A 14493-nucleotide genomic window follows, 5' to 3' on the forward strand; every position below is an offset into this window, starting at 1 on the left:
TATTTCCACAAGGAGCTTGATATGTTTTTGTCATAGTACTTCTGAGAGTGTACAATAAGTGGAGGCATAGCAGTGTGGTTAAAAAGTTTTTTTCTCAACCAGTTAGTTTGGGGTTCAGTCCCACTTTGGCACATCTTAAGCAACTGTCTTCCACTTATAGTTCCAGGTGATAGTAGGAGATGTCATCAAATGTCATCATCTGTAGTTGAACTACAAATGGTGATATTTGATGACATTTTCTGTCAACAAATCACCCAATAGTTGTGCTTTTGAATTCCTCTGGAATAAGAATATTCCTTACTTGAAAAATAGGCAAGAGTTGGCAACAGGAAGAACATTTGGCTATAAAATCCTTGTGAGAACTGTACAAGCCATCTACAAGGATGCTGTCAATAAGATGAGAATTAGCCATGTATAGTGATAGGTTTAGTATCCAGATACAAGTTCATCAGGGCTTGGTTTTCAGAGTCCTCCAGGTCATAACAGAGGAGTTTTAGACTGGTTTCCTGTGAGAACTCCTCTATACTGGTGCTAGTTGAATCTGTAGTAGAATTAGAAAAGAAATTCCAGGCATGGAAGCAAAGCCTGGTATCAAAGGGTCTCAAAGTCAACTTAGCAATGACCAAAGTTTTAGTAAGGAAGAAAACAAATTTCTGCTTCCATCACTGAAATGGCCTTGTTCAATGTACAGAAAAGAAGTAGGTAGAAATTCTATACAGTTTACCTAGTGCAAACTATAGACACAAAAGTGATGCAGTTGTATCAAAGACAGTTAACAGAGGGTAGACTTTGTACATAGATGATCAGAAGCAATAAGCACTAAAAGGACTTTTTCAAAAACCCAGGAAGATTCCTAGAGATAGTAAATAGCTTCTGTTACATGGGTGTTCAAATAAGTAGTAGAGAGAGATGTTCTAAAAGTACAGTTGCTAGAATAAGAACAGACAAAGTTCAAATAAGTGTTGCCACTGCTGGCAACAAAAGCTTCCTCTCCCAAAGAAAAAGACAGATTGCATGATGCTTGTGTATGAACTGCAATGCTACATGGTAGTGAGACATGGGCCTTGAATGCAGAGGGCTTGTAAAGCTTAGAAAAAAATGAAACCAGCATGCCCAGTCGGATGTGCAACATAATTGTGCATGAATGACAATGTATAAATGTATTGCATAATGTATGTGCATAAAAGCTGCACTGGTATGGACATGATGTGTATGGACGAGGATAGCTGTATAAAGAAGTGCCGATCACTTAAAGTGGTTGGAACTTGTGGAAGAAGGAAGCCCAAGAAAACATGGAATAGTGAAGGTTGATCTAAGGACTTTGAACCTCATAGAAAAGATGACAAAGGACCAAAATGACTGGAAATATAATACAGTGCTCAAGAAAGCCCATCTAACAATGTGAAACTGATTCTGAAATGTGTGCTCTTGTGTGTGTGTGTGTGTGTGTGTGTGCATGCAGGTACACACACACACACACACACACAACAGTGCCCATCATCCAATTTCCTCCTCAAGCCTCTCAACTTCCCATCATCTGTCTATCACTGATCCATTCATTGCCTTTATAGCCTCAATAGTCTGATGCTGAAATTAAATGAGAGCAGCACTGCATATTTCATCATCTTTTTCCGTGATACCAGTGATCTTTCTCACTTCCTGGAGCCACTTCACTCATCATTCATCCTTTAATTTTTAATAATGTCCCTCCCCATTAACATTTTACACTGATCATTGTTCTGTGCTACCAAATTATCTCTCCTTCTCAACCATCATACATCTCTCACTCTCCCCATGCACATCTGCCTCTCCTCTCACTCCCATGCAACCTACCCAAACACATGTCATCTCTCTTTCTCATCCTTCCTCTGTCCACTGGATTACTATTTTGCTATTCCTCACCCCTGTCTGTACTGTCAGTTGTCACCTACTCTCCTCTACCTTCTCCCCATCTCATGTATTATCAAACATTTCTCCATCCTTGTCCTCCATTCACTACTTCCCTATTTTCTGTAAAATCACTAATATAACAAAAAATTGTGACAAATAAGCTTACCTGGTATATACTCAGAAGACCTTCAGTAACGATTTCCACTGAGAAATATTCACGAAGTTTATCCTCATCAATAGCAAAATCTTTCTCCTCTAGTAAATTCATGCAATAACGCATATCATACATGTTTATCTTTCCATCAAATTCAAAGTTGTGTTTCTCACACTATTGAAATAAAAATATCTTTTTTAATATTTTGGAATATTCATAACAATACAAATATTTATAACCTAAAGGAAGATATATCTGGTACAAGTGATAAATCATTATCTTTCATGTTTTACACTATTTTGCTATTTCAACTGTATGTTTAATTCTTCTAAAGTCAATAAAAGAAATGTCAGAAATAGATTGTACTTTACTACCTTCAAATATTGGCATTATGCCAAATCAAAGGAAATCAATATTTATAGCCATATCCATCCTCATTTACAGACTAAAGGAAACCATATTAGGTTGTCCCCCCATGATGTGGCTAGTTTCTAAAATTTATTTTTGTGAATGCATATCAAATAAATTTTAAAGCATTAACTCCTGCTATGCATTTTTCCGACATCACTGATTTAGAAAATCTTATATCTATTGCTGATTATATACTGGTTTTAATGTTCTTTCTTTGCTTTCACAGATGCTATTCATAAAAGTAGTCAAAATTTTGCCTTTGTGTGAGTTTAAACTTAGTAAAAATGCATCTCAAGTAATCAAAAATGTGTTGCATTTAGGATGAGAACTTGCACTGCAAGAAGATAGTTCAGTTAATTTCAATCTGGAGACAAATGCCTGAATAATGAGTGTTGTGGAAACCCTCCATCAGTGGTCAATGATGAAACATTAAAACAATGTGAACGCTAATCCTAAGAGTACTATTTGAGCTTTTGTCAATGATTTTAAGGTTTCAAAATCATCTATAAGACACTATTTTGCAATGATCAGTAAAGTGAAAAAGGTGGACAATGTTGTTCTTCATGAACTACAAACTGCAAAAGAGATGCAGCATTTGACAGTCTGTTATTCTTGCATGAAATAAAACCATTTTCTGAAAAGAATAATCACGCGTGACAAAAAGAAATGTAAAAGATCTTTGCAACAGCTATTCATTTCTGTAGCCAGGAGAAACAGTAACATCTCAAATCTAACTCTCTATCAGCAAATTGGGGGTCAATTAATTCCAAATTATCTCTGAAACATCCGGCATTGATAAATAGACAATGGCTTATACTCTTGCACGACAGTATCAGATCCCATTTCACAAATCAAACCAAAGCACAGTTATAGCAACTTAATTATGAAATATTGGATCATCCTACATATTCTCCAGATTTATCAACAGACTATCATTTATTTTGCCACCTTTCAGCTTTTCCTCTGTGACAAAAAGTATGAAAACAAAGAAGTAATGATATTTGAACAATTTATAGCTTCAAAAGACAATAATTTTATCAAAGAGTCTCCAAGTGTGATGGAACGGCATTGTTAGCTAAAGGAGTGTATTTTGATCAATAAATAATGATTAAATACTTTTTATTTACTAATTTCTAAGTGGCTACTTCATGTGGGACAACCTGATATAAACACACAAAATCCATTCCCAGAAACATTTCATTAAACTTGTAACATCATCTGGTTGATTCAAGCTACTTTTCTTCAAATAAAATAGAAAAATTATTATTGGGTTATAACTATACTAATCTTACTTATATCTTTTCATGTTGTTTGTTTTTGTATTTAACTGGTCTAAAAGTAACAAACGCATTGTATTTTAAGAAGGCGCTTAGTCTTCAGATATGATACTTATTTCTCATTAGCAATGACAGATTTCAAAAGTAAATTGTGAAACACTGTCTACATAAAACTTAATACATATTTACCATTTCCTTCTTGTATTCCAAGTAGTATTTCATTTCTTTTTCATATATCATTTTCAGTTTGGGCAATAGTTCTGCATAAAATTTCTGCACAGTTTCTGGAGTTTTTGCCATTCTCATATCTAAGACACATGAAGCATGTGTCTTATAGCCTAGCAGATTGGCTTGCTGCAAAAATAAATGATACACTGATAGCAATCATATTTAACAAATCAAATCAAAGTCCATATATATATACTATTAGACTCAAGGTACACAAGGTTTTAAACAAAACTTTGCCATTACACTTCATATCTTTGCTTTACAACCTAACTACACCTTAAAGGACTGCCTACACTTCTCAGTACAACTAGCTGTAGATTTGTTTTATTCTTTTCTTTTTTTTAATCTATCTAGCAGACCATCACAGAAAAAAAAATATGTACAATAAGAAAGAAAAAGAAACGAAGCTCCTATCTCTGCTGGTGACAAGGGGCCTCTTGCTCAGAGTAAAAGGTAGACTGTATGACGCATGTGAGCGAACAGCCATGCTACATGGCAGTGAAACATGGGCTGTGACTGCTGAGGACATGCGTAAGCTTGCAAGGAATGAAGCCAGTATGCTCCGCTGGATGTGTAATGTCAGTGTGCATACATTACAGAGTGTAAGCACCCTGAGAGAAAAGTTGGATTTAAGAAGCATCAGATGTGGTGTGCAAGAGATGACTGCGCTGGTATGGTCATGTGGTGAGAATGGATGAGGACAGCCACGCGAAAAAGTGTCACACCCTAGTAGTTGAGGGAACCTGTGGAAGAGGTAGACCCAGGAAAACCTGGGATGAGGTGGTGAAACATGACCTTCGAACATTGGGCCTTACCAAGGCAATGACTAGTGACCAGAACCTTTGGAGATATGCTGTGCTTGAGAAGACCCGACAAGCCAAGCGAGACCATAGCCCATGGCCTATGCTAGTGGGTGTAACCAGCCCATTTATGAATACCCCTCATTCATTGGACAATAAACCTTGCTTGTGAAGACCTATTGAGGCAAGTGAAATCAAAATCAAAATTGCTGACGTGGCTGACGACAGTACTGCCTGATTGGCACTCATGCCAGTGGAATATTAAAAGCACATCCAAATGTGGAGTGTAACCGGCCCACTTATGAATACCCCTCATTCATTAAACAATGAACTTTGCTTGCAAAGACCTATTGAGGAAAGTGTAAACAAATTAAAATCGCTGACATGGCCAATGACAGTACCATTACTTTATCATGGCTGAAAAGATACCAAGCTGCATAACAATTACTGAAATAATTCAAGCAAATATTTGAGTTTTCAAAATCTGTTATTGAAAGGAATTTATTTAATTTTGGTTTTCCTTAGTAAAATAAATACAGATCAATGCAAAATATATTTTAAACAATTATCTCAACTGCACTCTAAATCAAAATAATATATGAAATACTATAAACCTTTAAAATTGCCATTATATTTTTAATAATTATACTAACCTCATGACGTAATTTGATTACTTCTTCAAGAATTGGAGCATTTTCTTTAATACATCTGGAATTGAAAATACAAGATAGAGATAATAAAACAAATATAATTTTTCTAATACAAATAATATAATTGCAAAGATTTATTAAATACATTTATTAGGCTTATTTTAGACACTTTATTCTTTGATTCATCTTTGGGTGCCATATATTAAGCCCTGTATGTTCATTTTTCTTTAAATAAGTACTGACCGAAGTAGAAGCTATCACATGAAACAACCAAATTACTGTGCAACTGATAAAAATTTTGTTAGTTAAAAAGTATTGAGCTTTTGATTTGTTAAATAGAAAATGTCTTGATATAATAGAGAGTGGTGTGATGGTAGGGAACATTAAACTTAATTTAAGAAAATATATTCAAATGATTTACTTGCTACTGTATTATCTTACAAATAAAATTTAAAAACCAAGAAACTCATTTACCGAGAATGGAAAATATATGCCAATTTCTTTCGAGTTTCAGGATTATGTGCTTTTTTCATGATTGGAAAATAATGCGGATATTTTAAAGTTACTTTGTATTTGCCATCGTCCGTCTGTTAAAAAAAAAAAATAATGTTACAGAGTAAAAATAGTTAAAATTTTGAAATATGAAAATTTTTTAAATCTATTTTTATTTCATGAAATGTTTACAGGTTATTTTAAATTAGAAATTCAATAAAAAGTATTTAAAAAATATTTATAAAATTAATAATATATTTCTTTGTAATTGAAACGAAAATATTTGCCATCATTTGATGTTAAATAAATGTTAATTGTTCTTTAAAATTAACATCTTAGTTCATAATTTATACACAGAACTTACCTTTTCTAGAGAACTTATGAAAGACTCTGGCAAGCCAACTGAATAACAAAATTAAGCAAAATTTACAGAAAATAAGAAAATGTATTAGCTGCTAAATAAATAATGAAATCAAATCAATATTTCATAAAATACAGGTAATTTAAACTCCATTTTGAAGGAAATTGTTAAATATATATAGAGAAACTGATATTTTATATAAATATATATAGAAGACTGATATTTTTACTTGCATTAGCAGAGTAAAAGAAATGAAATGGCTTCAAAAGCAACACACATATATATTGTTATAAAAAGTACAAAAGAATAATAGGATTAAAGCAAGTGAAATTGTAGGTATAGTAGCAAAATAGAATTAAGAATGACAGAATTCAGTTTGGAATTATTATCAGAATGTGAAACTACAGACACTTAGCTAAGCAGATACACTGGTGAAATCCCTAGCTGGTCCTTAGTTTAAAAAGTGTTATTCAGCACATCATACTGAACCATTGTCATGATGATCATGGCTGCTAACTAAGTTTCAATGACCCAGTTGATACAGTTGTAAATAAAAACTGTGGATGACAGTGTATATTCGATGAGTCTTTTGACAATAATGTGTAATCAATGATTATCAAGTTGTACTATTACATAACCTAATTAATGCTCAGAGTAGAACCTAAACAGTATAGTGTGTTGGATACAAAGTTGATGAAATAAGTTGAAACAATTACTGATTTTGTTAGTAATAAAACTTTTCTTACTCTATACAAATAGACAGGCCATATATTTTGCATGTTAGAAATGTGATGAATAGGATTCATAAGACCTGCATGTCAGCATAATGAACTGATTACAAATTGATTGAAAAATTTATTATTTTTAGAGATTTTCTGCATTGTATGCAAAAAAGAAGACTACAAAAGCTGTGGACATGAAATATATTTTGAAATGTCTTCAATGAAGAGTGTTTTAAGACTGTGGGTGAGGGAATCCAGATCAAAATTAAACTGACATAGGTTTAAGAATCAATATTTTAATCAGATTTTAAGGAAGTCAAGCACATCAACTACATAAGAAACCAAAGCCTTACCAGACATTCTAAAACTGCATCAGTTAAATAATAGTTGATAGTTGTTGATTCCAGTTTAAAATTGCCAAAGTTGTAGCAGCTCCATTTAAAGAGAGTAAAAATATTAATCTATCAGATACTTTACAAGTCACAAAGATTATTGTAATTGTACTCACTCAAGTCCTCAGTAGAAAACTCCACAACAGAGTTTTCTTCAATTACATTCTTGTTGAATTCAATAGCCAATTCGCTTATTCTTTTTTTAATTTTCATGATTTTGTCTTGGGTTTCTTTAGGTAGATGTAAACCTTTAAATGGAAAAGAATAATTAAAAGTTTAAAGAACATATATTTTCTACACATAAAATGGTAGCGTGACAGTGGGCTTATTATTGTTATTTATCATATATTTGTACCACACTAAGAATCAATTAAAATTTACTGGGAAATAGTGATCTTCATTCAATCTTCAGCTATGAAAACTATTCAAATATTTCTATTTTTTATTTCATAAAAACAAAAGACACGTCCATTCCTTAAGAAGAACAGTGACAGGAATGAGAGAAATTAGCGTGTTTCATAATTCAATGATGAACATTTTTTTTTTACAACTACTCATTATAATTAGAATGATAACTGGAAAGAGGTTAAATTGGCAACCTGCTAGCCAAAGAATCAAGCTAGGCATTTGATCCTCAACACTCAATTTTGCTAAAAATAGATGAGGTTCAGTACAGTACTGAAGGTAGTGATTACATTATTATTGGCAAGTGTTTATTAATATGTAGTCCTAACCCTCCGGTCAAAAAAGACAACCAGAAACACTACCATATTTTTCGCTTGATTTTCAATCTATATGAAAACAATATAATCAGTGGCACTTCAACAAGCAATTTGGTTATTAACCTTTCCAAAATTCAGCTATGAACTAAGAGATGATAATAACTTAAGTTGAGTGAAGGACAAATAGTAATACCTTAAATAAGATTTATGGCTTATATATTCAAGAAAGGAATATAAAAAAACTAGCAAAGAAACCCGGCCTTGCTCAGGATTAAAATAGTTTATTATTGTTTTACTTGTTTTGGTATTATAACCCAATTTCATTTGGGTCTACACAGGCCACATTTTAAAAGATGAGGAATTTTGCCCTAGAGGCCATGCCTTCCAATTGAGCAAACTCACCAGCACTTTTAACATAGGTGTGCAAATTTTCAGCTCAATCCGACCACATTTACTAACACTTTTGCCTGCACAACTGCTTGTGAGACAACATCCACCTTTTTCACAAATATATAGCAGATTTACAGAGACACCCAGCCTTGCTTGGGGCATAGTTTTTCATTGTTTTACTTGTTTGGTTATTATAACCCAATTTCATTTGGGTCTATTTGGGCCACATTTTAAAATATGAGGAATTTTGCCCTAGAGGCCACACTTTTCAATTGAGCAAACTCAAAGTTGCCATGCAAACTCGCCAGCACTTTAAACATAGGTGTGCATATTTTCAGCTCAATCTGAACACATATGCATACATTAAATATATATATATATAGATAGATAGATATAGATATATGTACATATATGTGCATTATATTTATGTACACATTATATATACACACACACACATATAAATATATAAACACACACATATATATAAATACAGATATATATACTTTATATATATATATATACATATATATACACACACACATACATACATCATATATACATATTATATATATAAGGCGCAGGAGTGGCTGTGTAGTAAGTAGCTTGCCTACCAACCACATGGTTCCGGGTTCAGTCCCACTGCGTGGCATCTTGGGCAAATGTCTTCTACTATAGCCTCGGGCCGACCAAAGCCTTGTGAGTGGATTTGGTAGACGGAAACTGAAAGAAGACCGTCGTATATATGTATATATATGTGTGTGTGTGCTTGTGTCTCTGTTTGTCCCCCTAGCATTGCTTGACAAACAATGCTGGTGTGTTTATGTCCCCGTCACTTAGCGGTTCGGCAAAAAGAGACCGATAGAATAAGTACTAGGCTTACAAAGAATAAGTCCTGGGGTCGATTTGCTCGACTAAAGGCGGTGCTCCAGCATGGCCGCAGTCAAATGACTGAAACAAGTAAAAGAATAAAAGAATATATATATATATATATATATACACACACATACATACATACATCATATATATATATACATATATATATATACATATATATATATACATATATATATATATATACACACACATACATACATACATCATATATATATATACATATATATATATACATATATATATATATATACACACACATACATACATACATCATATATATATATACATATATATATATATATACATATATATATATATATATACATATATATATATACATATATATATATACATATATATATATATATACATATATATATATATATATACATATATATATATACATATATATATATATATATATATATATATATACATATACATATATATATATATATATATATATATACATATACACATTATATATATATATATATATATATATATATATATATATATATATATATACATATACACATTATATATATATATATATATATATATATATATATATATAAATATATATATATACATATACACATTATATATATATATATATATATATGTATACACATTATATATATATACACATACAATAAATATCTGATTAATAATATCTGTTATCATGATTGTGCGGTGGTGGTGGGCGATAATAATTCACCATTGTAAAAGACCTGTGGTGGGAATATTTAAACTTTTATGGCTGTCAATGCTTTCTCTCTAAAGATACAGAGAGATGGTGGCGAGCTGGCAGAAAGGTTAGCACGCAGGATGAAATGCTTAGCGGTATTTCGTCTGCTGTTACGTTCTGAGTTCAAATTCCGCCGAGGCCGACTTTGCCTTTCATCTTTTCGGGGTCGATAAATTAAGTACCAGTTACGCACTGGGGTCAATGTAATCGACTTAATCCCTTTGTCTGTCCTTGTTTGTCCCCTCTATGTTTAGCCCCTTGTGGGCAATAAAGAAATAGGTATTTCATCTGTCTTTATGTTCAGAGTTCAAATTCCGCCAAGGTTGACTTTGCCTTTCATCCTTTCGGAGTTGATAAATTAAGTACCAGTTGTGTACTGGAGTTGATCTAATCAACTGGCCCCCTCCCAAAAGATTTGGGGCCATATGCCTAGAGTAGAAAAGAGATACAGACAGACATACAGAGAGAGAGGCGGTGGGAGAAAGAGTGATAGAGATGGCGAAGGTGGAGAGGGAAAGAGTGGAAGCTGTCAAACGCCGTTAAAGAGAGAAAGTGGAGGAAAGAGAGGAAAGAGAGAGATCGAGGAAGACAGGGTGATATCTGAAAGAGAGAAACGACAAACACTTGTCAAAGTCTGAGTTTTGTTGCCCTAGTAACCACAGCTTTTGAGATGGAGATTTCTAACCTAGTCCAGTCACTTCCTTGCCTCATTTTACATGTCCCTGTAAATTTTCGCCACAATCCGAGCATGCCTATTGCCACTGAACCCTGCATAACCACTAAATGAGACATGCAAACATACAACTTTCAGCCATTTCACTTTTATAGATAGAGATTAATTTCATAACTGAATTAAATACCATTAAAAAAAACTTCAAACCTGCACAATTTAAGAGATATGGACAAAACAATAACTTACCATTTTTTCTGCCAAGTTTTATAAGACGTTCCACTAATCGTTTGGTTTCTCCAGTCAAAGTACTTTGATTCTTTTCAGAGAAAGTTACAATAGAATCAAAGACATCTTGCCGCATGCTAGAAAGATTATTTAAAAGAGAATTTTCAAGAGGTTTGAGATTTTCAAGAAAGACAAATTGTTTATTTTCATAAGAGTTTTACAAACTTTTAAGAGAACATAAAATAATCCTTTTTCAGAAGAGTGAATCTTGAAGCACATAAAGCTATAAATAACAGTGGGTAAATATTGGTTTTGTGAGCCACAGGAAACCTCTAACTTTTCTATTCAAAAGGGTTTTTCAACTAAATACTTACATACTATTATTTGTAGCTTCATGTGCTTTGAGATCCACTGTTCTAAAAAAGAATTATTTTTACTTTATGCAAAGTGGGAGGTAAGTGATCTAGTGGCTAGGGTGTTGGACTCGTGATTGTAAGATTGAGGTTTCAATTCCTGGTCTAGGTGACATGCGTTCTTGAGAAAAACACTTCTTCATTTCATGTTGTTCCAGTCCACTCAGCTGGCAAAAATGAGTAATCCTGTGACGGACTGGCATCCTGTACAAGGGGTAAATAAACATACACCACAAGATGGTCCTTTTGAGTCCATTGAATTTGAGAAGGATGCTTTTATGTAAAGTCACTTATAGAGATCTTCAGTTGATTAAAGGTACTTATTATGTCAACCTTAAAAGACTAAACAGCAAAGATAAACTATGGCAGGATTTGAATTCAAAACATAAAGAGGTAAAGACATTTAGTCCAATGCTCAAGCATGTGAAGAACAATATAAAAACGTTATACAGAAACAAAGACACAATTATTAGAATACAAAATCATAAAATGTGGAGATGAAAAATAAATCTAATTCTTAGGAAAATCAGCTGACCAGCAGGAGAGAAGAAATGGAAATTAAGATTTTATAATTTTTTAAGGACATTAGCAGACAGAGTCCTTTAGTGAAGATAAGACTACAGAGTCAGCTTGCAAAGTATTTACTACTGCACTGCAAATATGTTGAATTTTTTAACTAGGCACAACAAGATCAGTGAGAAGGTATACTCAATGAAACTGATTTCAATATTTTATGTACTTCAAGGGCAGCGAGCTGGTAGAATTGTTAGCAAGCCAGGCAAAATGTTAAGCAGCATTTCATTTGTCTTTACAATTTGAGTTAAAATTCCTCCGAGGTCAACTTTGCTTTTCATCCTTTCAGGGGTTAAACACTGAGGTCGATGTAATTGAATTTCCCTCCCCCAAAATTGCTTGCCTTGTGCTAAAATTTGAAACAATATATTTTATGTACTTGTTTCAATTGTCTAGGCAGGAACAAAAACAAAGTCAAATCAGTGAAACTGACACTCAGAATATAAAGAATTGATATAATATACTGTAAAATATTGTTTTAATTAAAAAAATATGACATAAGTTATATCTTAAGGAAACAAGTTGGGACAGAGCAGAGCAGGTCACATGATAAGAATGAGGAACACTAGATGACCTCAAAGTTAATAAACTAGACAACCCCCTAGAAACTATATATGAAGCTGTAGATGATGCTAAATGATCTTTATAAATTCAGACCAAGAGAGAAATATTAAAACTAGAGCAAATAGTAACAGCTAGGAGAGGTTTACATCTACCAAAAGACAGGTATGATACAATTTTATATTTAAGAGATGAGGAATTATGTACATTATTTACATTCGACGGATATTAACAACAAACAACCATTGGAAAAAAACATCAACTAAATAACGAAATCAAAGAGAGGTTATAGTCATTACTTAGAAAAATACCAGAGATGATGATAGAAAGAGAATCCAACAAGATCTGGAAAGAATTTGAAAGAAATTTATGAAACACAAAGGTCAGAGAATGAAGACTGAAATCCGTCACCCACCTGTGAAAGCAGTAATTAATATAAGTAGCCGACATCTAGAAAGCTCTGAAGAAGCAGTACTGAACAAAGGTCTCAACTTTGCTCCAACCATCAAGTGTATTCCATACTTGGACATAATAGCCGTAAAGATACCAAAAGCTCAGGGAGATGAACTAAGATGGAAAGTGAGACAGGTACTAGAAAAAGCAAAACCTCCTAAACCAAATATCACTAAGGAAGAAAAGTTCGCTATCAAAAGACTACAGAGTGACAATTCCATCATAATACTTCCAGCGGACAAGGGAAATGCTACAGTGGTGATGAACAAGTCTGACTACTCTGAAAAGTTAGCAAGTCTTATAAGCGATGGTAGCTACAGCAAAGAAAATAAAGACCCAATTCTGAAAACAGAGAGGAAGTTGTCACAGGTCTTGATCAAGAACAAGGATCTCTTTACACCAATGAAGTACAGACAACTGACTCAACACCACAATAAACTACTACACATGTATGGTCTCCCTAAGATTCACAAGGATGGTATTCCATTAAGACCCACAGTAAGCTGTAGAGGTTCAGTATGTCATCCACTGAGCCACTTCCTTGTGGATATAATCAGTCCATTAGCAGGAAAGTCAACATCGTACGTGAAGAAATCCACCCACTTCACAGAATTGATCAAGGATACCCCCACTGAATCCAACCAGATGGTGAGTCTAGATGTGATAAGTCTGTTCACCAAAGTCCCAACTGGTGAAGCACTATCAGTCATCATCATCATCATCATCATCGTTTAACGTCCGCTTTCCATGCTAGCATGGGTTGGACGATTTGACTGAGGACTGGTGAAACCGGATGGCAACACCAGGCTCCAGTCTGATTTGGCAGAGTTTCTACAGCTGGATGCCCTTCCTAACGCCAACCACTCAGAGAGTGTAGTGGGTGCTTTTACGTGTCACCCGCACGAAAACGGCCACGCTCGAAATGGTGTCTTTTATGTGCCACCCGCACAAGCCAGTCCAGGGGCACTGGCAACGATCTCGCTCGAAAATCCTACAGGAGCCAGTCAGGCGGTACTGGCAACGGCCACGCTCAAAATGGTGCATCTCATGTGCCACCCGCACAAGAACCAGTCCAGGGGCACTGGCAACGATCTTACTTGGCTTGCCGGGTCTTCTCACGCACAGCCCATTTCCAAAGGTCTCGGTCCGTAGTCATCGCCTCGGTGAGGCCCAATGTACGAAGGTCTTGCCTCACCACCTCAGCCCAGGTCTTCCTGGGCCTACCTCTTCCACGGGTTCCCTCAACTGTTAGGGTGTGGCACTTTTTCACGCAGCTATCCTCCTCCATTCTCACCACATGTCCATACCAGCGCAATCGTCTCTCTTGCACGCCACAACTGATGCTTCTAATGTTCAGCTTTTCTCTCAAGATACTTACACTCTGACGGGTATTCACATTGACATTACACATCCAACGGAGCATACTGGCTTCATTCCTTGCGAGCTTACGTATGTCCTCAG

The 14493-nt window shown here is 34.3% G+C and overlaps 1 protein-coding gene across 2 annotated transcripts in view; it reads right to left on the reverse strand.

Annotated features, from left to right (window-relative positions):
• The window catches only part of LOC106883272 (thimet oligopeptidase), a 44364-nt gene that overhangs the window by 18382 nt on the left and 11489 nt on the right, over positions 1-14493 (reverse strand). For both annotated transcript variants that reach the window (XM_052974914.2, XM_014934221.3), the window contains exons 3-9: positions 11054-11169; positions 7494-7625; positions 6267-6304; positions 5885-5997; positions 5414-5468; positions 3922-4086; positions 2057-2218 (exon numbers count right to left, since the gene is read on the reverse strand). In XM_052974914.2, coding sequence (XP_052830874.2) covers positions 2057-2218; positions 3922-4086; positions 5414-5468; positions 5885-5997; positions 6267-6304; positions 7494-7625; positions 11054-11169 — 781 coding nt within the window. The remainder of the gene's footprint in view (positions 1-2056; positions 2219-3921; positions 4087-5413; positions 5469-5884; positions 5998-6266; positions 6305-7493; positions 7626-11053; positions 11170-14493) is intronic.

The sequence above is a fragment of the Octopus bimaculoides genome, chromosome 19, assembly GCF_046866305.1.
Source record: "Octopus bimaculoides isolate indiv1 chromosome 19, ASM4686630v1, whole genome shotgun sequence".
In the NCBI taxonomy this organism is placed as follows: domain Eukaryota; kingdom Metazoa; phylum Mollusca; class Cephalopoda; order Octopoda; family Octopodidae; genus Octopus; species Octopus bimaculoides.